This window comes from Oncorhynchus tshawytscha, linkage group LG03 (genome assembly GCF_018296145.1).
Source record: "Oncorhynchus tshawytscha isolate Ot180627B linkage group LG03, Otsh_v2.0, whole genome shotgun sequence".
Classification (NCBI taxonomy): domain Eukaryota; kingdom Metazoa; phylum Chordata; class Actinopteri; order Salmoniformes; family Salmonidae; genus Oncorhynchus; species Oncorhynchus tshawytscha.
Genome location: NC_056431.1, coordinates 50,395,090 through 50,418,849, shown reverse-complemented (window position 1 = coordinate 50,418,849; position 23,760 = coordinate 50,395,090). Strand labels below are relative to the sequence as shown.

Genomic DNA, 23,760 nt, shown 5'->3' with positions numbered 1-23,760 from the left:
AGCTAATTTGGTATGGTCGATGTTCTACGCCAGCTTGTGTACATTTAACTGCATAACAACAAAAAAATAATTCATCTAAGACTAGTAGTGCCTGTGGAACATGAGGTTGTGACATGACACAAGGTGGCAAAGGTGATCTGTGTGGAATTTGAATCTGGAGAATGCTGGTATGTTCTCACATATTCCACCAAGGAGTTATTTCCCCTCCAAGGTTATGACCAGACATAGGGAAAGGAAGATTGTACTTTTCATAGACCGCTTTCCATATTATTACTCCTATGAGTAGTCATGTCTCATGCTTTACTTTGACCAACTCAATAAAGCAGAAGTTTTATTTTCTACACAAATGTTTATTCAGTCAAATAAAGCAACATTCTGATAAGAACAGGGGGGTGATCACTGATAAGCGAGCAAAGCATTGAGAAGGAACGGTCAAGGCCGGTAAAAAGAAACCATGACAATATTTTAAAGAGTTTCACTGAGTTGCTTTTCCATTCCATAACAAGGCTAACTTAGAGCCTGCACTTCACTGTACTGTCTGTCATTCCTTATGGAAATGATTATAAAAGGAGAAATAAAACAAAACAATACATACAAGCTCTAAGAAGTTGTTCCATTTCCCTATCATACACAGTTTTTATTGTATTAAAAATGAATCTCAGGCCACAGCCACTGTGGCTGTGTTGGATACAACCACTACAAAGACAGAGGAGATAAATAATATAAAAAAATGGACCAAGTCCTATACACAAAGAGAGATAGGACCAAGAGAAGAGGGAGAGAAATTGTCAGTGAGAAGAGCAGAATCACAAGAAGTACTCCAGCTCATAGCGGAGGTAAGGGTTCTTCTCATCGTTGTAGACGTGTGGGTAATGAGCAATGAGAGCATCCTGGGAGCCGATGTAGATAGAGTTGTAGATCTTCCAGTAGACGTCTCGCACCTTCCTGGCTGGGTGGAACAGACCCTGGGGAGAGGAGACTGTGTTAGAAAGCATCACACTCAATGGCTGTACTCAGTGCTACTATATTTTCATTACGTTTGTTATTTTGGCTAAATATCCACATCAGTTCTTTCATGGACGTCATAAAGGGTAGGTTTCGGTTGATAGAAATATAAGTTCACATTTACATCCCTTTCTGGACATTTGATATTGATTCAACACTGGGCTATTCTGGAACTAGCTTAGACATACATATTTAGTAGTCTGCTACCTGTACCAAAGCAATGAGAACAGTGATGTAGGTCAGGGGTGGGAAAACCTTGTGACTTACAGGCCACATCTGGATTTCGAAAGTCAGAGGTCCACAGATTTTTTTAGGGACCGGCCATTTAAATCTGGGTGGCGGACGTGGCTCACGGGTCATAGTTCGCGCAACCTTGATGTAGGCAGTAGTGATAATAGTTACCTGTAGGCAATACTGCAGCATGCGGCAGGGGCCGATGGCCACCCTGAGGCCTTCCAAGGCCCCCATCACAGCCTGGATGACGTGGGGCGACGTCTCAAACACGTTGGGCCACACATAGTTGAGCAGGTGGTTGAGAGAGTCTTCACAGCCGAAGCCGTAGACGCCCAGGGACATGTGCTGCACCACGGCACTGGCTGTCTGTCTGTGGACCAAGTCTCTGTAAGGAGGAGAGAAAGTGGGGAAACAGGGTTAACATGGGTCCAATCAAAAGGTAGAAAGGGCCTTTGGAAAGTATTCAGACCACTTCACCTTTTCAAAATGTTACATTACAGCCTTATTATAAATTGGATTAAATAAATGTTTTGTCAGCAATCTCTACACACTACCCCATAATGACGAAGCGAAAAATGGTTTTAGAAATTTTTGCAAATGTATTAAAAATAAAAAACAAATACCTTTAGATAAGTATTCAGGCCCTTTGCTATGAAACTCTAAATTGAGCTCAGGTGCACCCGGTTTCCATTGATCATCCTTGAGAGGTTTCTAAAACTTGGAGTCATCCTTTGGTAAATTCAATTGATTGGACATGATATGGAAAGGCACACACCTGTCTATATAAGGTCCCACAGTTGACAGTGCATGTCAGAGTAAAAACCAAGCCATGCGGTCGAAGGAATTGTCCGTAGAACTCCGAGACAGGATTTTGTCGAGGCACAGGTACCAAAAAAATTCTGCAGCATTGAAGGTCCAAGAACACAGTGGCCTCCATCATTCTTAAATGGAAAAGTTTGGAACCACCAAGACTCTTCCTAGAGCTGGCCGCACGGCCAAACTGAGCAAATGGGGGAGAAGGGCCTTAGTCAGAGAGGTGACCAAGAACCCAATGGTCACTCAGACAGAGCTCTAGAGTTCCCTTGTGGAGATGGGAGAACCTTCCAGAAGGACAACCATCTCTGGTGCACTCCCACTAATCAGGCCTTTACGGTAGACTGTCCAGACAGAAGCCACTCCTCAGTAAAAGGCACATGACAACCTGCTTGGAGTTCACCAAAAGGCACCTAAAGATGAGAAACAAGATTCTCTGGCCCGATGAAACCAAGTTTGAACTCTTTGGCCTGACTGCAAAGCGGCACGTCTGGAAAAACCTGGCACCATCCCTTCGATGAAGCATGGTGGTGGCAGCATCATCTGTGGACATGTTTTTCAGCAGCTGGGACTGGGAGACTAGTCAGGATCGAGGGAAAGATGAATAGAGCAAAGTACAGAGATCCTTGATGAAAACCTGCTCCAGAGCACAGACTGGGGGCAAAGGTTCACCTTCCAACAGGACAACGACCCTGAGCACACAGCCAAGACAATGCAGGAGTGACTTCAGGACAAGTCTCTAATTGTCCTCGAGTGGCCCAGCCAGAACCCAGACTTGAACCTGATCGAACATCTCTGGAGAGACCTGAAAATAGCTGTGCAGCAACGCTCCCCATCCAACCTGACAGAGCTTGAGAGGATCTGCAGAGAGGAATGGGAGAAACTCACCAAATACAGGTGTGCCAAGCTTGTAGCGTCATACCCAAGAAGACTAGAGGCTGTGTAATCACTGCCAAAGGTGCTTCAACAAAGTACTGAGTAAAGGGTCTGAATACTTATGTAAATGTGATATTTCCGTTTTTTTTATTAGTTAGCAAAAATGTCTAAACTTGTTTTTGCTTTGTCATAATGAGGTAGTGTGTGTAGATTGAGGGGGGGGGACGATTTAATACATTTTGGAATAAGGCTGTAACATAACAACATGTGGAAAGTCAAGGGGTCTGAATACTTTCCAAATGCACTGCATATTCTAAGGCTGAGGGTGAAATCCTCATTGACAAGGAATTACACATTACTTTGTAACCAACGGGTGCAGGGTGAGAACAGAAGTGAAATGATGTCACATCTGCCAGTTCTCATGTTGGTGTCCATCTAGCGAAGTACTAGCCCTGATCTGACCACTGATAGGTCGAACAGGCGAGAATGATTCGCAGGCATAATACCACCAAGTCAACTGCCTGCCAACACGGTTGACATACAGGGCTGAAGCTCACCACGGCTAGTTATTAAATGTACTGCTTGTAGATATAATGAATACTTATTAGGAGGGAAATGTTATGTTTATCTGGGTAGTGAAGGAGTTCATTGAGTTACTAGAACTGAAGCCAAAACATCACAATGCTGCAATCCTTTCACCTGTCCATCAGTGCATCCTCCAGCAGGGGCGTGACAGCGTAAATGTAGTCCTTGCCCATCTCCCCAATGTACTCAAACAGGAAGGAGAGGGACTTGAGCACGCCATTCTGCACGTTGAGCTCTGGCACGCGGTACTCATTCATGAGCGCGGGGAGCACGGTGAAGGGAGAACAGGTCTCAGCCACGATGGCGATGGCTACGGTAGTACACACTCTGTTCTGACGCTCCTGAACCTTCAGGTTGTTTAGTAGTGTGGCCAGCACGTCATGGGGTCTGGAGGGGGAGAGAGGGGTCAGGAGGTCACCCACATGCTAAATCAGTGCACATTAAAAACCACAACAGCAAAAGGAATATGACCAAGCACAATTGAAAATGCTCACATTTGGGAGGGGAAAACATTCAATTGAACACAACGTCCTTGAGCAGACATTTAATTTCCAAACCGAATCCCTAATAGATGACAAACTGTGAGGATGGTATGGTCATGAATTAGCCAGAGACTGGAGCAGTCACCCGATAGCCTTGGCGATGTATCCAAAGGTGTTGACAGTGGCTCTGCGGATGGCCTTCTTGTGGGCCTTCAGGAGCTCCAGCAGCTCAAAACAGATCCGCATCCATTCCCTGGCCGACACGTACTCAGCACCCCTACACAGACAGAGCAGGGTAGGAGTTATAACATGGTTGATGAAACATCTACTAGTGTATCAATTTCTGCACATATGAGTAGGCGTCAGAGGCTCTCTCAATTCATCTTTCCTCCTCTCCCAGAGGGAACTGGACCTTCTCCAATACGGTTAAGAAGGAAGAGACAGGATGTCGAGGAAAGTCGAATTGAGAGTCAAAGATTGAAATATATAAGGCCATCACCACACACATACCTGTCAGCAATCCTGCCCACCAGGTCAATACAGTTCTCCTGCACCTTCTCATGTCTGTTCTTCAAGATTGGCGTCAGGCGCGGCAGCAGGTCTTTGATTGGTGGAGTCATCTTATGCATGCCTATGAATGACAGGACAGACAACCAATCAGATGTCTGATGCATATCAACCAGTCTTACTATTACCACCACTACTACCATAACCACTCTTCTAATGTTAATGGTGTTGAACCCTCTGTACAGACCAATCCATGTTCTTCACTGAACTAACCCAATTCATACAGGCATTTCTCTTCCAACTTGAGTGCTTTCTCATAAATAATTGCAGCGTATGTTTCAGGAAGCGAGAGGAATGGTGTCCTAAGCTATATAACAAGGAGAATAAATTGTGTTTTGGAAGACACTATATGCCAATTGACTTTTCATTTGTAACCAACGGGTGCAGGGTGAGAACAGAAGTGAAATGATGTCACATCTGCCAGTTCTCGTGTTGGTGTCAATCTAGCGAAGTACTAGCCCTGATCTGACCACGGATAGGTCGAACAGGCGAGAATGATTCGCAGAGAGAAGCGGGGGGGCGTAGTGAGAGGGTGATGTTTACGTACCGATGACGTTGACGATGGCCTTGAGAGCACCGAGGATGCTTCCCAGTACTTCAGGATACTCCTCTCCTAGGTACTCATATAACACCACTCCCAGGTGACCCATCAGCTTCTCCTGTTGAGGGGAGAAAGAGAGGTTTAGAAAGGAAGAGAAACCCTGCACATCTTTAGTGACGTTCGTATCAACGTTTATGAGTGAGAGAGTACGAGTGTGTGTGTTTGAGTCAGTCTAACCTCCTGGCAGGTCTTCATGACCACGGCGGTACGAGAGATGAGGTCAGCAGCCTGCTGGCGGACCTTGGCAGACTTGTTGTTGAGACGCCACAGTACCGTACCACAGATCTGAGGCAGGTAGGGCTTCACCCTCTTCCCCAGGGCATTCACCACCGTACCAAACCCGTTCAGCATTACAGAGTCCTACACAGGGTCAGAGGTCAACTAGAGTTAGTCATAGTCTACAGTCTACACAGGTAGGCTAATTGACAGTGTCTGCTTTCAAAATGGCATCCTATTCCCTATTTACTGCACTACATTTGACCAAAACCCATAGGGCTCTGGTTTAAATGGAATAGTATGCCATTTCAGACACAGATGTTTGCCCATTCCAATCAATATGAATCTCCCATCAAACCTCAGACTACCAGAAGTCCACACTGCTGTTCAGACAGGGATAACTTGTTTCATCACAGGCTTTACAAAATGTCTATCTGAACATTCCCCAACGTTATGTCCCTAAAGTTATACCCTGAGCCAGGTTGTCGGCAAACATTCTGGAACCTTGCAGATAGAAATGTGATGAATAGAGCTGACACGATTCCTTATTCTACAGGTCATAAAGGCATATTTGTTCTACATAAACCATTTCTATCTGAACGCTCCACAACACTGTTCCTCGCTGAACGTGCCCCAGGTCTCACCTCAGTGGTCTGTTCCTGGAAGGCGTACAGGATGCCGTCGATCAGCTGCTCCTCCAGCTTGTGGTCGATGTCAGCAGCTCCCAGGTTCCCCATGATCTTCTCTATGGTCTCCATCACCATCTTCCTGTACTGCTCTGCCTCGTCCTTCAGGTCATCTACTATACGAGAGATGATCTCGGCTGCTCCCACCTTGTTGGCCAGCTCTACTGTGGTGTCCACCAGCTGGAGAGAGATGGGGGGGAGGGGGGAATTGGGTCAGTTCATGCCTCGAGGGAAACACGGCAGTGATTAATTAACGTTGAACTAAACATCGAAATCCAGCCATAAAATCTTCTGCTTAAGTTGAACTATACCAAGCAACGATAATGTCGAACTTTACTTAGTAAATCTAACTCTTAAATCACCAGTCATCTTCTGCTACAAGCCTTGGCACAGACCTTCATTTCTGCTTTTCTATTCATACTTGATACACAACTGCCTACTTGACCAAACAAATTCAACATGTCGTTAGTGTATGGAGTCATGTGTGTGTGAGTTGTGCGTACCTACCTGTCTGTAGTTGCGTCTGTCCAGGGCCATCCTGTGCTGCCAGAAGTGCTTGAAGAAGGGGGGCAGGATCTCTGTCTTGATGTAGTTGGCCTCCACACCGTCAGTACCACAGCACTGTTTCACCACCTGGAAGAGAGTGAGAACAATGGGGATTAGAAACAGGCCACACATACACCAATTCTGTTTGAAGTGTACTAGCTAGCAACTTCTTTCCATTTTGGAAATGTAACCAACGGGTGCAGGGTGAGAACAGAAGTGAAATGATGTCACATCTGCCAGATCTCATGTTGGTGTCCATCTAGCGAAGTACTAGCCCTGATCTGACCACTGATAGGTCGAACAGGCGAGAATGATTCGCGCACAAACACATACAAAGTTAGGCTCCCTCACCTTGAGCACGATCTTCTTCATCTCCTCGTCAGGGGACTGGAACTCTCTGATGAGGATCAGCATGACCTCTCTGGTGTAGTAGTTAGCATACTCAGCATCCATTAGAGGGATCAGGTAGCCAATGGCCTTCAGGAACGCAGCCAGACCCTGGAACCCAGAGGTTTAACTCAGTTACCAGGTCGACACAGCCAAGATACTCTGATAAAGTTGAATGTGATTTCAGGTTAACTTGTATTAACTACTTGTTTTAAGAATGTAACCAACAAGTGCAGGGTGAGAACAGAAGTGAAATTATGTCACATCTGCCAGTTCTCATGTTGGTGTCCATCTAGCGAAGTACTAGCCCTGATCTGACCACTGATAGGTCCAACAGGCGAGAATGATTCGCAGACATGTAACCGAAGGCAATGAGTCCTCAACAGTTTGGTCCTCTAGTGTTTTGTCCTCACCTTTCCTCTGTGCTGTCTGATACCTTTCCACAGGGGTTTGAGTACGGAGTCAAAGGACTCGATACCGTAGGGAGTGGCAGCCTCCGCCAGGGCAGCAATGGCCAGGGCACTGATGGTCCGCACCTTCTGCTGCTCATCCACCAGACCTGAGGGGGGCGCAGACAGTAAAGGTCAGTAAGAGATCATATTTTATCCTTCCTGGTAGTGTGTTTCGTGACCATGTGTGAAATGCACTTAAAAAGCAAATGAGCTTGAAAAAGCACACATTGTTTTGAAATAAAAAAGCTAAACTACGAATCACATTTACTAGACAGTAACGCCCCAAAATAACAAAATGACTATTACTAGATAGTAGAACTAAACTACCCCTTCAAGTCACATACTATCTGTGTCGCTCCCTCAGCTCACCATGCTCGATGATCTCCACCAAACTCCTCAGATGGGGCAGGATGGCACAACCCATGAGGATGGCGATCTGCTGGACAATCTTGATGCCCGTGTGGCGGGCCTGCCATGACTTCTTGCTCTTACACACAGCCTTGAGGAAGGGCAGCAGGGATGGGATACCCAGAGCGGACGCTACGACAGCGAAAGCTCTGGCTGTTGTATTTCTGACATACTCATCCATGTTGTCAATATCAGGCCTCATGGTGGAGATCATAGTGGCCAGGCCGGCAGCCTAGAAAGGGAGGGAAGGAGAGAGACATGGAAAGAGATCAACAGATTAATTGGTGTTCATGAAACTGCTTGCATAGACAGCATAAGTGTCTTTTTCTAACGTGATTTCAGGAGAGAAAAAAATATTCTCTACTCGCTGTAGGAATGTAACCAACGGGTGCAGGGTGAGAACAGAAATGGATGTCAAATCGACTAGTTCTCGTGCTGGTTTTTCAGCTAGCGAAGTACTAGCCCTGATCTGACCACGGACAGGTCCAACAGGCATATTACCTAACTGTGGTGGGTGTGGGAGTACATTATAGGTCTGGGAGTGGGGCTCACCTTGGCCAAGTTAGAGATGATCTCTCTGCCCTCCACTCTGGCGTAGTAATCTTCATCAATCAGCAGGGGCTCAATCACCACCAGGATCTGGGGAACAGAGAGTCAATTAGTGAACCACACACAGTGCCAATCTCAGCACAGGAGACATAGTGTAACAGAGTCAGAGTACTGCCACTCTCACACACACACTGACCCACCTTGTGTACGTATGGGCGGACGAGATCGTCCAGCTTGTAGAGGATGCGGTCGATGACCTTGACCAGTAGGTGGCGCTCCTGGTCCTCCAGAGTAGGAGACATGAGCAGGGGCAGGATCTGGTTGAATAGGGGCCCTGCTCCAAACTCCCTCGCCTTGTCTGTGATCTGACGCAGGGCAGCCTGAGGAGAGACGCAATGGGGTTAGACTGGACAGTTCGCTTTTCAGCGGTGAGAGTTACACACCAAAAGGAAGATGGAGGAAAGACCATAGAGATACAATATGACACTAGAGTAGCCTATGTCATAAACCTTCATAGCTCGTAGAATGTGCGGATAATGGCAGCCATCTTGGTCAGGGAAAGTTCCATTTTTTTATTCTGTGGTCAACTATGAGGACAGTTGGCGGCTGGTCTCACCTTTCTCATGGGAGGTGTTCCGTTCTTGATCTTCAGCAGCAGTTTCATGATCTTACGCTCCTTCTGTTCCTCTGGGCTCAGAGTGGACTCATCTACCTCAACCAGCAGTTTATCAAAGTACTGGATGTCGTCTGGTTTGAGGAAGGGCAGGTTCCCACTGGGCTGGTCGTTGATCTGCTTCATGGAGCGGTCCTCCTGCTGCATGTGGAAGCCCGTCATGCCCCCCATGGGGGTGGGTGTGGCAGACAGCTTCCGGGCCGGGGTACGGATGGGCACATAGCCTGCTGGTGGGGGAAGGACCTGTGGAGGGAGGTGGAAGATGAAACATCAGTACTGTTCACTTACTATACAGTTAACTTATTTTACAGTACGGTTTACTCTTTTTGTGTGTACAGGATTGAGGTCTTCTCAGACAAACGCCTTGATGTCTTCAGTAAGAGACGCGCCGTTGTGGGGAACTGAACCCAGAGAGACAGAACGTGACACTGACCAGAGACAAACTGTCCTGTTCCAACTCATTATCATATCATCACTGAAGACTATTCACGCATTTAATATAGATAGATATGATGTGATTTCTCCATTGTGCTGGTGAGTGCGAGAGTCTACTCTACCTTGTATCCCTCTGGGAACATGGCGTCCAGCTCATCGTCTGTGAGAGGTCGGTTTCTCTCATCGATCTCCCTCTCCCAACGCCACGCCTGCAGCTGCTCTGGGGTCATGCTCATCAGGTGACCTGACAGGATAGGAAACACAATGTAAAACACGCCTCAACCTAGTATCACGTCTTAGTGGGACATTCTACTACTTCTATTACTGTTCATTTATTAGTAATATAAATTACTAGTAAATGAACAACAAGTACCTAATAGCAAACATGATTTGCCAACGGTTATCAGTTTTAAATGATATTCTACCTCTAAATTGAAAATGGGTTGAAATGCAGGTTAGGTGATTGACAGTACCTGGAGAGGGAGTGGCCATATTCATGGCAGGGGTTCCAATGGGGGTCTTCCCAGGGGTCATCAGTGGAGTGGAAGAGCCCATCTGGCTGGCAGGGGTCTCATCCCAACGGGACTTCCTCTTACTGGCCCCGGGGGTGGGGGTCTCTCCCACAGACTCGTCTCCTCTGTCTGTACGGGGAGTCTCGGCCCAACCACTACCATGACCAGGGGTCTCCCTCTCAGTCTTGGGGGTCTCATCCCAACGGTTTTTGCGCACGCTGCCTGTGGCTCCCCCATGTCCGGGGGTGGTGTGTCCCGGTGTGTCCCCCCTGCCTGGGGTGGCTGCTCCGGCCGGGGTGTGGCTGGGGGTTGGGTCCCACATCCGGGAGCTGGGAGTGGCCCCTGGGGTCTCGCTGCCCTTATTCCTGCCAGGGGTCTCGTCCCAGCGGCTGTTGGAGGGGGTGTGGCCAGGGGTGTGTCCTGGGGTCTGCTGTGGAGAGCGCGAGAGAGAAAGAGTCAGGGGATAAAGGATTCAACGAATTCTTACACACCAGAAATGAAGCCAGGTTGATGTCCTTAGTTCCACTAGAAGCATAAAAAATTATATTCAAGTAAAGGCAAGACAGAAATAAACTGCCCCAAAAACCAACACTAGGTCCTATATAATTTGCTGATCAAACACTAGCTCACACCAAGTCACAGTAAGGATACAAACTTGATTGATCTGATCAGCTAAGATAACATGCTTTACCTCAGCAGCCTGGTCAGCCTGGTCCCAGCTAGACATCTTCTTGGGTGTGCCGGTGTTGCTGGGGGTTCCTGATTGGTCCTGTTTCTCGGCCGTCTGGTCCCAGCGGCGTTTGCGCTTGGCGGCGGCAGCGGCAGCCTGGGAGGCAGCAGAGCCGTTGACAGCCTTCAGGTCTCCCGTCTTGGCCTTTTCTGCCATCTGCTGACGGATCTCTTTCTGCATAAAGGGAGAAGAGAGAGTGAGAACACGAACCAGAGACTAACCACAACAGGGAAAAGTTTCCCGTGAGGTTTGTAGGACAGAAGTCTATTGAAGGCAACAAAACCCCACACTGAACAGACCCACATAATGAAATATTCTCATAAATTATAACCCTCTATGGATACACCACTAATAGACACATTACCTGAAGACAAAGTTATGCCCTTGAGCTAAACCACAAAGGAGGTATATCTGGTCTGTCTTACCTCCTCTTTGGTCAGGTGCTGCTCCTTCATGACATCCATGTACGACCTGGACTGCAGCTTTGGGTCCGGCGTTTTGCCCCCTGCGCGAGAGAGCACCAACAAGACACAGGGCAGCCGATTAGAACACGCCCCAGGACCCGGATTCATAAAACACAGCAAGTAAAACACAGCCAGCTCAGCTAGGCCCTCACTTCTTTAGAAACTTTTACTGTATTAGTTCCTTAAGCTGAATCACAACAAGACAACCCTAGATACACAACATACAGACAGTCCTCTCTTGCTTGCGTTACATACAAACATAGCTGAATAAAAAACAACAGGCAGATACATTGAGAAAGAGCTGAGGTGGTTTTTTTCTTTCTTTTAAGGAGATAACAGGCGAGGATAAAGCCATCACTGATGCAGGGGTCCTGGGCTGTGCTCTCCAGAATACGTACACTTTCAGTGCCAAGGGTCCTTCTGCAGTCAGACTTCAACCGGCAGAAAAGAAGCCTAGAAAATGTCTCTTTACCATTAGTAACACTTTGGAAAAGGGTTGGAACTCACACACATAAGCATACCACCTGTGATTTCTTTTTACGTCACTCAAAAGAAAATTCCTCCTGGGGCTCAAACCTTAAATAAATGAAAATATGTAAAATACCCTCTAGATTGTGAAGTATTGATTAATAAAATTAAAATCTAAATTGTTCCCAAATCTAGGAATCTTCTTGTGAGATAAATGTGTAGCTACTTTATGTAACCCAGGGTAGGGAGAGCATCTATATGTAGTTACACGTTTACATCAGGGGCCGTGAAGGCTACGATTAGTTCCAGGGGGGGGGGACAGGCTGCCTGCTACTAAGCAGCTGGTAGTTTGACATCAGTCGATTGCTATTTCAACTTCGTAAACGTAGATCTTGGCTTCCTTTTTAGAAAAATATATATTCTTTAAATTCATTACGAATTACAAAATCAATCTAAAGCAAAAGACTACCATGAAATTGCTATGGTTTAAATGTAATGATATAAAGTCTAGGGTAGAAGACAAAATTAAAAAGGTTCTTATGGAAGAGGTTTATTGAGTAAGAGCTGCCCCCCACCCAGACAGACAACCAGCGGACCCTGACAAAACTGACAAGCGCACGCTTCTGTCTGTTCACCATAACCTACACAGGATGAGTTGCTGCACCCTTAAGAGAGTGCAGTACAGGACTGGCAAAGCAGTACTGCTGTAGGAGAGAAATTAAGGACAGTTAGTATGGGCCTGTGGAATTGCGGCACACAGATTTCTTGATATGTTTCTATTTTACAAAGATGTAAAATAGAAATATATTTACACAACATCTTTGTATATGACAGAGCTGTCTACATGCAGGCTTGATACAGGCCTACCCAGACTACATAGAGGCACTGAGGCCACTTCATCTCAGAAAAGAGACATGGGTGCTTCAGTCGCTACAAACAAATTGTTGCATTGTGTAGATAAATACCGTAATCCTATTCTAGAAGGTGTGTGCTTAGTTAATCAAATGCTCAATGGCTAGTCAAGCCGTATTTTGAGAGACAGGCCCTCCTTGTTAACTGATGGACTATTCAGTTCATTTAGGCTTTGAGGAATGTGAATATAGCTAGTTGACGGCTCCTTGCCCCTGTGAGGGGTAAGGGGCAAGACAAGCCCATTGCCAAAGATTAAACCGCAATTATAATTCACTCTATTAAATCACACACTTGGAGTCCAAGTTACGACGCCTGCACCGACTTGGACCAAAAGCCAATTAAATGTGTGTTGAAATCTGAGACCATAACTCAGTAATGTTGATGACACACATAATTTGTGACGTCCTGCCCTTTTCTAATGGAAGTTCCCCAACCCCTAGAAGTCTGACAAGCCAACAGTGGTGGTAACTGACCATAAGCCTGCACAATGATACTGTAGTGGAGTGAAGGAAGGGCCACTTGGAAGAAAAGGGGTGGTCTGATTGCATTGCTCATTTTATGTGTTCTTGTTCTACACAGAAATACTTCAGATCTGTACCCAGGTGGTCTGCCATCTAGGGGCTTTCAGTGACTTGGAGCCAAGCTTCATACAGCCAGCACATTTCTGGGGTGGTGTGTGTGTGGGGTCATTGTGTTCCCGCCTACTGGGCACAGTAGGGTGCGGCATATTGCACGAGCAGGTGAATTACCCCAAAGTTGACCATCAACCCCATATAGAAGTTTGTTTTCTTTGCTACTCACATTACTTAATACCTTTCTTAAGAGTAAGACAGTTCTTTCCACCATCAGTACATGAGATAGCCACATGGGTATGTTAACCCTTCGAGACACACACAAGCTACCTGCCACCCATGTAGTGTTAGGTACGAAAGTCTAACCAAGACAACGGCAAACCACCTCTCCCTAAAACAAAATGGAACCCCTCACTGGCAGACATTTATTTTGTACTACATAAATCCTGTTTACAATTATTGTCATTTTCCAAGAAGAAAAAAAACCTTGTATCTGCATCGCAGACCGTTTGCCTCAAAGCAAAGAGATTTTATTGAGAGAAAATGATGAGTGATAAAAGGCGCAGTGACAAGAGAACCAACCGCCCTCGGGCCAGGAAAGATTACCACGGGAAGGCCTTAGTCTGGGGAGCAAGCTGTTGCACAGTGCTCGAAGGGCTAAGCAACAAGAGGTGGGTTGAAACTCTTGAAAGGCAGCCATGGGATAAGGGAGAGAGGGTATAACATGAACAGGGGAGGACACCATGGAGGGGTGAAATTTACCGTCTGCAAAGGGGTCGAGTCGCTCCGGAGAGATGATCATCTGTCGTCGTCTGGCCTTGTACTCGTCCTCACGCTCTGCAATCTTGGCGGGCCTGTGCTCGGCGAACGGGTCGTACTGAGAGGAGAGAACACAGCATTTTACTATACATGTCATCATGGTAAACATACATTTAATGTGAGAACTAGCCATAATAAAATGTCTATGACAAGATAGTAGCAGGAAAATTAAGCAAATCCAAAACTTTTGCAATAAGGTTCGGTAATAGGTTCTCTGTCAGGTTTGAACTCAAAAGTAGAATTCTACACTTATTGCAAAAGCTGGAGAGGGAGATGGTGTTACTGGGGCTAACCTGTTCATCTGACTGTGGTATCGCATTGAGTATAGCCACCGGAGCATGATACCCCGGTTTCTTCTGTCCAAGTAGACTTGTTGAAGAGTCCTCCTCGTCATCCTGAAAATAAGAGAGAGAAGAGTCTGGTCAAGCCTAGCCACTTAAGGCAGACTCTCCCAGCTCGCAAACAAGACATAATGGAGTAGTCAACACCATTAAAAATATGACGCCTCACCCCTAGGAAGAGAAGGAGGATGTCAGTGTTGCAGACAACATAAAACACTTTTATTTGACCATTTTCAAAGTAAAAAAGAAAACAAACAAGAATACATACATCAAAACACGGGATTTGACATGCAACACTTACATCCTCCTGTTCATTGGCAGCAATGGAGGTGACATATCCAGCGAAGCGGCTGTCACTGCCACCATAGATCTCCTGGTCGTAATATCCAGTTGAGTCCAGGCCCACACCCTGATCTGCTCCCTCCTCCACCAGGGCAGCCTTCATACCCTGGATCTCCAGGATCTGGGCCTCAATGTCTGGGGACAGGGGGGAAGAATAACAGCCATTGACTTTCAGGGTGTTGAAAAATATGTACAAACGCATCACCTAAGATAATTCTCATTTGGAAATATACTTTAACAAAAACTCAAACAGCATCAGCAGTAGTGATAAGCTACATATTTCATTTTTTTTTTTTAATCTACTGTTGTATTGTAATCAATTAGTATGCTTGTATAGCACGCATTTTCTCTCATCTGTGCTCAAATCGATCGCTGTGTTGACAAAGTATGCAGCATTTCCCAAATTCGGTTCTGGGGACCTCAAGGGGGGCACGTTTTTGCCCTAGGACTACACAGCCGATTCAAATAATCAAATCTTGATGATTATTTGATTTTGTGAATCAGATGTGTAGCGCTAGGGATAAAACCTTAAACTGCAACCCTTGGTTTCCCCAGGACCGAGTTTGGAAAACGCTGACCTAGGGCCTGGTAAATTAGTTTCAATTTGAGCGCAATCAGACCGTACTGGTTGGACAAAGATTAGATTATCCAAATAACGTTGGCTATCATAGTTACTTAGCTACTAAATGTATTCATGATACGTGTAATCTGGAACACGTCAAACGTTATAATACTAGGATCAGTGCGGTGTCCGTCCGACATCATGCCATACTTCCAACGCCATTTTAGTTTCTACAACAACACTGACGCTGTTAAATAAATCTAGCCATATCTATACCATAGCAAGTTTCTTATAGCAACACCTACACAAATAGTATAATTGAAGAGCATACTGATCAAGGAAATCATGGTTGTAGAAATGTTGTATTGTTTAGCTAGCCTAGCAGTTGGGGGGGGCATTAGCTATCTGTCCTCGTTGCGTTTAACGTTAGGTTGTCACGAATAAAAATATTACTAAAACATGTAGCTAGCTTCTAAACAATGGATGCATATTGATCCTCTTTTTAATAGGAACCCGACGTAGGTCAAGTTAAATTATAATACAAATTTACAACATTTTCTAAATAAATAGTCTTACCTTCGTGTGTTTTGGCGACTTTCGCCATTTTGGTGGTTCGGTAAGACTGAAACCGGAAGTCCAAACTAATTCATATCCGTTCAGCAAAAAAATAGATAAATCCTGGACAGTTTAGTCACAGATAGAACAATGAGAGTTGTAAAAATCTTTAGCTCAGTGGTCCTGGACGAGAAAGGTCTTGAGTGCTTAATAACGGTCAGGAAACCAGGATTGACCCAGTAATAAACTGGAAATGAATATGCTCTGAATATTACTCTGATCTCGAGTTCAACAGTGGTGTGTAAAGTAAACATATTTTAAAGTACTACTTAAGTCGTTTTGGGGGGGTTATCTGCACTTTACTCATTATATTATTGACATATTTTACTTCCCTATATTCCTAAAGAAAATATTGTACTTTTTACTCCATATGTTTTCCCTGACACCCAAAATTACTTTTTATGCTTAGTAGAACAGGAAAATGGTCAAATTCACTCACTTTTCAAGAGAACATCCATGGTCACCCCATCGTTTAGGTCCACTCATATAATTTTTTATAAACTATTTGATCTTCTGTGGCTAAATTATGATCTCCGGTGTATTTTGAACATTGAGAGCAGAGCGGATGTTTAGCAGAGTGGCAGGCTGACTACCTACGACACTCATTGAGAGTGGGCTCCTAAGTCCTCCTGTGGTTGGTGGTTGCTGTAAAAAATACAAAATATACACTACATACATAATATATACAGTATACACTGAGTGTACAAAACATTAAGAACACCTTCCTAATATTGAGTTACACCCCCCTTTTGCCCTCAACACAGCCTCAATTTATTGGGGCATAGACTCTAGGTGTTGAAAGCATTCCACAGGGATGCTGGCCCATGTTGACTCCAATGCTTCCCACAGTTGTGTCAAGTTGGCTAGATGTCCTTTGGGTGGTGGACCATTCTTGATACACACAGGAAAATGTTGACTGTGGAAAACCCAGCAGCGTTGCAGTTCTTGACACAAACTGGTGCACCTGGCACCTCTACCATACCCCGCCCAAAGGTAGCAGACAGGTCTTTTTTTGGGGGGTAGGATTTAAACCTTCCTTGTCTCTGATCTACACTCCAGTCCATTTGGTGTCGGTAATGCACCTTAACGTTGGTTGCTAACTCCCATAGAAAATGCACAGAAGAAGAAAAATAAATAAATGCACACATGTAAACATTACAGTCCCTAGTTGCTTTTTTAAAATTATTTTTTGCCTGTTTTGCCTGTTATTTTGGCATTAATACATGTCACATATCAGTTTGCAAACAATGTTTCAAAAATTATTGAGTTAATAAAGCCACATACAAACATGGTCTCTTTTTTTGCTTTCTTGAGTAAGGGAGTTCCAAAATGCAGGTATTTCAGCCTAGCTCAGTGCTTTCTGTGGTGGTGGGGCAGACAGCGGAAAATAAGGAACGCAGGGGTTGGTAATGTTCTCTAATTGCACAGTGATTGGCTCAGTGTTTTGTCACTCATGGGGACACTATGTTGCCGCAAAATCTACGGGGAGAGATTAAAAATTCAAGCCCCTTGGGTGCTGCCATAGATTTACATTAGAAGTGCCCATTCAAGAAGGCTCAAGGTCATTGGTCACAGATATATCCACTGTAGCAAGCAGTCATCATCATGAATCAAATCAACAATCTACTGGCAAATCCTTTTCAATCCTTGTCATATGAAGAGAAATTATGAAGAGAAATTATAGATAAATCATATCGGTGCTCATCGGCCATTGGACATAAACATTACACAACAAGTTTTAAATTGCAAATTCACAGCAGTGAATGGTTTGCAAAGCAACCACTAGCCTGCTATTCAATGGAGTCATTGTATGGTCCAAATCTGGGTTTAAGGGTCTCTTTTCCAAGCTTAAAAGGATAAACATTCAACATTGGCCATGCTGTCCAGCATGACTTCTGCCGCGTTCAAAACAACTGGAAACTCGGAACTGGGAAATCTCAGACTTCATTGAATTCAAGACCACCTTCCATTTCAAGTGAGCACAGCACAACAAGGTGAGTCCAAAAATGTCTTGTAGGCTGCTGCATAAATTATGTAATATGCCAGGGAGATATGTATAGTGCAGTTAAGAAAGTAATACTAAGTGTATGTTGAGCAGTAAGCGGTTAGCTGTTGGTGGTGCACATGTAGCCTATAGCCTGTTTTAGAGAAATGTTATCATTGAATATTGTAAGTGCTTTCATTTTCTACTTATATGCCCCCTTTATTTATCCTACGGTACTGACTTGGTGTACAGGGATAATACTGTAAGATCGGCCCATGTTCTGGAAACTGTCGCGAAGTGCTGAACAAATAGTTATAGTCCTGATTGTTCTAGCTCGCTCATTAACATCTTCAACAAAATGACGGATTGCCCTCATCATCACCTTATGCCATAGTTTGTACATCTCAATTGTAAGTAGAAACCACATTTGTTTAAAACTTCTTATGGCTGGGGGCAGTATTGAGAAGCTTGGATGAATAAGGTGCCCAGAGGTGCCCAGAGTGAACTGCCTGCTACTCAGTACCAGTTGATAATATATGCATATTATTAGTAGATTTGGATAGAAAACACTCTGAAGTTTCTAAAACTGTTTGAATGACGTCTGTGAGAACAAATATGGCATGCAAAAACCTGAGAGAAATATCCAGTCAGGAAGTGGGAAATCTGAGGTTTGTCATTTTTCAACTCATTCCCTATTGAAGATACAGTGGGATATTGGTCATGTTGCACTTGCCAAGGCTTCCACTAGATGTCAACAGTCTTTAGAACCTTGTTTGATGTTTCTACTGTGAAGTGGGGGCTCATAAGGGCTGTTTGAGTCAGTGGTCTGGCAGAGTGCCATGAGCTTGTGACGCTCGTTCATGTGAGAGCGAGCTCTGTTCCATTGCATTTCTACAGACAAAGGAATTCTCCGGTTGGAACATTATTGAAGATTAATGTTAAAAACATCCTAAAGATTGATTCTATACTTCGTTTGACATGTTTCTACGGACTGTAAAGGAACTTTTTGACTTTTCGTCTGCTCGTGCGTCATGAATTTGGATTACTGGGCTGAACGCGCTAACAACAGAGATGAGATTCCATGAGATTCTCATCACAAAATTGTTCAAGTTCAACTGAAATCATACCTTGAAGGCAGAACTCAGTGTGTCAGAGTGAGCAATGAGCTGTCGCCCACTCTTAGCTATGATGTGGGCGTGCCCCAAGGATCAATACTGGGGCCCCTCCTGTTCAGCCTGTACATTAATGATATGCCTTCTGTCTGTACTGGGTCTGAAATTCAAATGTATGCAGATGATACAGTGATATATGTGCATGCATAGAGCAAACAACAAGCTGCACAATACCTCACTACTGTAATGGTCCAGGTTACAAAGTGGCTCAGTGACTCGTGTTTGCATCTCAATGTGAAAAAAACTGTTTGCATGTTCTTCACAAAGAGGGCAACAGATGCTACTGAACCAGATGTCTATGTGTCAGGGGAGAAGCTCCAGGTGGTATCTGATTTGAAGTACCTTGACATCATACTTGATTCCAACCTCTCTTTTAAAAAGCATGTGAAAAAGGTCATTCAGATAACCAAATTCAACCTAGCTAATTTCCAATTTATGCGAAATTGTTTGACAACAGAGGTAGCAAAACTGTACTTCAAATCTATGATACTCCCCCACTTAACATACTGCTTGACTAGTTGGGCCCAAGCTTGCTGTACAACATTTAAACCTATTCAGTCTGTCTACAAACAGGCTCTCAAAGTGCTTGATAGGAAGCCCAATAGCCATCATCACTGTTACATCCTTAGAAAGCATGAGCTCCTGAGTTGGGAAAATCTTGTGCAATACACCGATGCATGTCTTGTATTCAAGATCTTAAATGGCCTGGCTCCCCCTCCACTCAGTATTTTTGTTAAACAGAAAACCCAAACATATGGCAGCAGATCCACAAGGTCTGCCATGAGAGGTGACTGTATAGGAAAAGCACCTTTAGTAAATCCGCTTTCTCTGTGAGAGCTTCCCATGTCTGGAATACACTACCACCAGAGACACATAACTGCACCACCTATCACACTTTCGCAAAATTTATGAATACATGGCTAAAGGTCAATCAGATTTGTGATCATAATCCCTAGCTGTGTATTACCGCTTTCCTTGTTTGTTTTCTGTAGCTTGTGAGGTGTGGAAACACTTTGTTGCTTTTATGAATGTTGTCTTTCTGTTTTTTGTTCTATGTTGCTCTGTCTGTATGCTACGTCTTGCTTGTCCTATGTTGCTCTGCGTGTGCTCACTGCTCAATGATTGTCTATATTGTAATTGTTTTTAATAACCTGCCCAGGGACTGCGGTTGAAAATTAGCCGGCTGGCTAAAACCGGCACTTTTTTCTGAAATGTTCATTAAATGTGCACTGTCCCTGTAAAAATAAAATAAACTCAATAAACTCAACAAGGAGGTATTTGGACATAAAGATGAACTTTATCGAACAAATCAAACATTTATTGTGGAACTGGGATTCCTGGGAGTGCATTCTGATGAAGATAATCAAAGATAAGTGAGTATTTATAATGCTATTTCTGACTTCTGTTGACTACACAACATGGCGGATACCTGTTTGGGTTGTTTTGGTCTCTGAGCACCACACTCAGATTATTGCATGGTGTGCTTTTTCCGTAAAGTTTTTTAAAAATCTGACACAGCGGTTGCATTAAGGAGAAGTGTATCTAAAGTTCCATGTAAAAGACTTGTATTTTTATCAACATTTATGATGAGTATTTCTGTAAATTGATGTGGCTCTCTGCAAAATCACCGGATGTTTTTGGAACTACTGAACATAACGCGCCAATGTATACTGAGATTTATTTATATAAATATGAACTTTATCGAACAAAACATACATGTATTGTGTAACATGAAGTCCTATGAGTGTCATCTGATGAAGATCATCAAAGGTTAGTGATTAATTCTATCTCTATTTCTGATTTTTGTGACTCCTCTCTTTGGCTGGAAAAATAGCTGTGTTTTTCTGTGACTTGGCTCTGACCTAACAATCATTTGTGGTGCTTTCGCCGTAAAGCCTATTTGAAATCGGACACTGTGGTGGGATTAACAAGAAGGGTATTTTTAAAATGGTGTGAAATACTTGTATGTTTGAGGAATTTTAATTATGAGATTTCTGATTGTTTGAATTTGGCGCCCTGCACTTTCACTGGCTGTTGTCATATCGATCCCGTTAGCGGGATCTCAGCCCAAAGAGGTTTAAGCAAGTCAGCCATATCAGCTTAGTTTTTTAAAGCATGTAAATGAGGCAGGAAATGAGGCTGAATTAACTGTTTCGCTGCCAGACAAGGCTCTGCTGATAGCCAGATGTAGCAGAAAGTAAGGATTCACTCCATAGTGCGAGTGACTTTGCTGATATGCAACTAAAACATTTTTTTTTTAGTTTGTCCCTCCAAGATTTACATGCTAAAATCAACACTGCATTTGTTTATTGGACAAAATGCTCACTTTAAATCAATTTATTATTATCATGAATCATCAATCTTCATATTACTTTGGCTTTGGACTTCCAACAACATGCGGGAGCCGGGAGGAAATAGCGTACAATAGCCCGGCTCCCTAAAAGACAACATATGTTTGACCCAAAATGTGGTCTAGGGTGCCTAATGGATGGTGTGGCACAATTGCGGTGCCTCTGGAGGCATGCAGAAGCCAAATTGAGCTCCATAACGCATTCCTGTGCACCTCTCCAATTGTTTAACAATGTGGAGGGCTCTGTATAACTCTGCATTGACATGATTGGTTGACGATAGGTGAGGGTGGAAGTCCTGTATAAATGCAAACTCACTTTCTTCACAACAGCTCCACGAAGAGCAAGAAGTATGAATGCCCTGACTTCTGCAGAGGCCATATCACCGTAAATGCTGCATGGCCAATGGAGTAGTCGGCTTGACCATACAAGGCCTGCATTGGATGCACTCATAAATGTGCTGCAACTCACAATATTTCAGAGATATCAAGTTATGATGGTGCTTGCATTTCATCAAGTACTCGCAGTCAAAACAATAATAATGCGCGACTCTGGTTATTTTCCTGAGTTTGGTCTGGACTGTGTTCTTACCAGCAGCAAACACACCACTACAAATTTGAATCTGACCGAGACCACCCTTTTTGAGCAAACCGCTGTGCGTTTAGTGAGCTCCTGAGTGCGGATAGAATGTTCACATTAGTCCAAAACTAAGGGGGTAAAAGCACCAGTTTGGAAAAATCGCACCAAACCATTTTATTGTGAAAGCTTCCTTATAAGTAGTTTTCACATAGCCTACAAAATGTTTGTCCAAACTCTGAATCAAAAATGCTCCCTCAAAATAACATGCAGTGGGAGAACATTTATTTTGATTGGCGATTTTCTGATTTTATCTGAGTGCCATTAGGTGATAAGGGAATTATATGCTTAATGGTAATGATTAAAGTATTCCACCCTGAAACCATATAATTGTATGAAATGTATTAGAATTATAAAACTATAATCTGATGATGTGTGTAGTTTTAGTCAGAATTAGAACAAGGACCTTTTGTTCCTTTTTAGTATGTAAGCAGGGTGCAAGTGTGAAACAAATGATAAGAGGAGCTATCGACAGACAAGTTGTACTACTGTGTTCCTTAAAGGACATTCTGTCTCCACCCGTGGAGTGGAGAACCTGTTAGGCTTGCAGAAGATTATGAAATATGTTGCAGATTAAAGAAACAATGTATCTGTGTAGTGGAAAAACACAGACTGTCTGAGCAAGACGTAGCTTAAGATTTGAACTTGTTTGTGTGTGTTATAAAGACTGGGTTTGCATTTATGATTTTAGAGTGCTCTTGTGAATAAACATTCTGAATATTGTAAGCTGGGACTCGTGTCTGTTTCATTCAACCAGAATCTTACAAACTCTGGGTAGCAGACTGAGTAGTTTAATTGAAGTTCAATTTAAGAACATTGAGAACAAAATTCTTGTAAAACTAGGTAGCCTGATTTCAGATGTGTCCATGTAAACAGGATAATCTTGCAAAACATGTAAATGTTTTAATCGAAATATTATATACATTTGACTACCCACAATATTTGCATTGTGTGCATGTAACCATACTCCTGACGCTCTCCTCCAACATTTATCAGTTTCTGGGTCACAGAAGATAGGGGACTTTTGCCGTAATGAGAGTCTCCCCACGTGTTCAGTGTCTGTGATGGCATGTGGCAGCCTAAGTTCCTTCTCTTTTCCATGTTGTGCATACCTGAGTACACTCTAAAAAAATTAGGGGTTCAACAAGGGTTCATCTAAGATCCTCAAAGTTCTTCAAAGAACCTTAGGGTTATTGGCACTGAAAATGGCCCTTTCAAGATCCACTCAGGAGGTGGGGTTCATCAAGGAATGGTGTGGGTTGTCGCAGAAACCTAACTGCTCAACTGAAACATTTGGATTTGAATTTGAAAGGATAGCAGATGCAGGCACTTAACTGAAAAATGGTAAGATCTCCTCAATTTAAGGTAAGGTTTGTCCCTTGTATGATCTAAATTTATATTGTTTTGCGATGATACCATCTATCTTTTCATATTTGTGAAAATATGTATAAAACAGAAAATGGACACAATTTAATGGATATCAATCAACAAAGAGGTAAGAATATGTAGGCTATAAGAATACGTTGAAAGCTAGCTGTATTGGGTGCAGATGACTGTGGATGCAGATGACTTCAGATCACATGTACCACAGGATCACTCCTCCCGTATTTCTCCTGTCTTATCTAGTGTCCTGTGTATGCTCTCTCTAATTCTCTCTCTCTCTTTCTCTCAGGGGTCCTGAGCCGAAGGACCATGCCTCAGGACTACCTGGCCTGATGACTCCTTGCTGTCCCCAGTCCACCTGGTCGTGCTGCTGCTCCAGTTTAAT

At 43.9% G+C, this 23,760-nt stretch overlaps 1 protein-coding gene, 1 non-coding gene and 1 pseudogene across 5 annotated transcripts; all 3 read right to left on the bottom strand.

The window, feature by feature from the left end:
* Nucleotides 1-329: 329 nt before the first annotated feature.
* LOC112238182 (splicing factor 3B subunit 1) lies at nucleotides 330-15,918 on the bottom strand. 4 transcript variants are annotated; one of them, XM_024406760.2, is made up of 23 exons: nucleotides 15,814-15,917; nucleotides 14,635-14,810; nucleotides 14,286-14,387; nucleotides 13,936-14,050; nucleotides 11,183-11,262; nucleotides 10,719-10,931; nucleotides 9,989-10,457; nucleotides 9,638-9,759; nucleotides 9,024-9,323; nucleotides 8,608-8,787; nucleotides 8,411-8,497; nucleotides 7,820-8,090; nucleotides 7,412-7,557; nucleotides 6,963-7,109; nucleotides 6,573-6,698; nucleotides 6,024-6,245; nucleotides 5,341-5,523; nucleotides 5,110-5,221; nucleotides 4,506-4,626; nucleotides 4,141-4,272; nucleotides 3,628-3,900; nucleotides 1,408-1,624; nucleotides 330-965 (listed from the first exon to the last, which is right to left on the bottom strand). In XM_024406760.2, the coding sequence occupies exons 1-23, from the start codon at nucleotides 15,839-15,841 to the stop codon at nucleotides 807-809; spliced, it is 3,981 nt and encodes a 1,326-aa protein (XP_024262528.1). In that variant the 5' UTR covers nucleotides 15,842-15,917; the 3' UTR covers nucleotides 330-806. The 4 variants fall into 4 exon arrangements, with proteins under 4 accessions (XP_024262528.1, XP_024262534.1, XP_024262538.1 ...); XM_024406766.2 differs by having other exon boundaries at nucleotides 9,989-10,454; XM_024406770.2 differs by lacking the exons at nucleotides 13,936-14,050; nucleotides 14,286-14,387; nucleotides 14,635-14,810; nucleotides 15,814-15,917 and adding an exon at nucleotides 11,620-13,664.
* LOC112246313 lies at nucleotides 5,732-5,801 on the bottom strand. The gene has a single exon (XR_002952902.1). It is a non-coding gene; the product is annotated as a small nucleolar RNA R38 (small nucleolar RNA).
* Nucleotides 9,427-9,561, bottom strand: LOC112246304 (annotated as a pseudogene).
* Nucleotides 15,919-23,760: the final 7,842 nt, after the last annotated feature.

Coding starts and splice junctions, on each gene's coding strand:
- LOC112238182 (XM_024406760.2), bottom strand. CDS start 15,841: ATGGCGAAAGTCGCCAAAACACACGAAG. Junction 8,498..8,607: donor TCCGCCCATACGTACACAAG/GTGGGTCAGTGT, acceptor TCTGTTCCCCAG/ATCCTGGTGGTGATTGAGCC. Junction 5,524..6,023: donor TCCAGGAACAGACCACTGAG/GTGAGACCTGGG, acceptor GACCCTGTGTAG/GACTCTGTAATGCTGAACGG.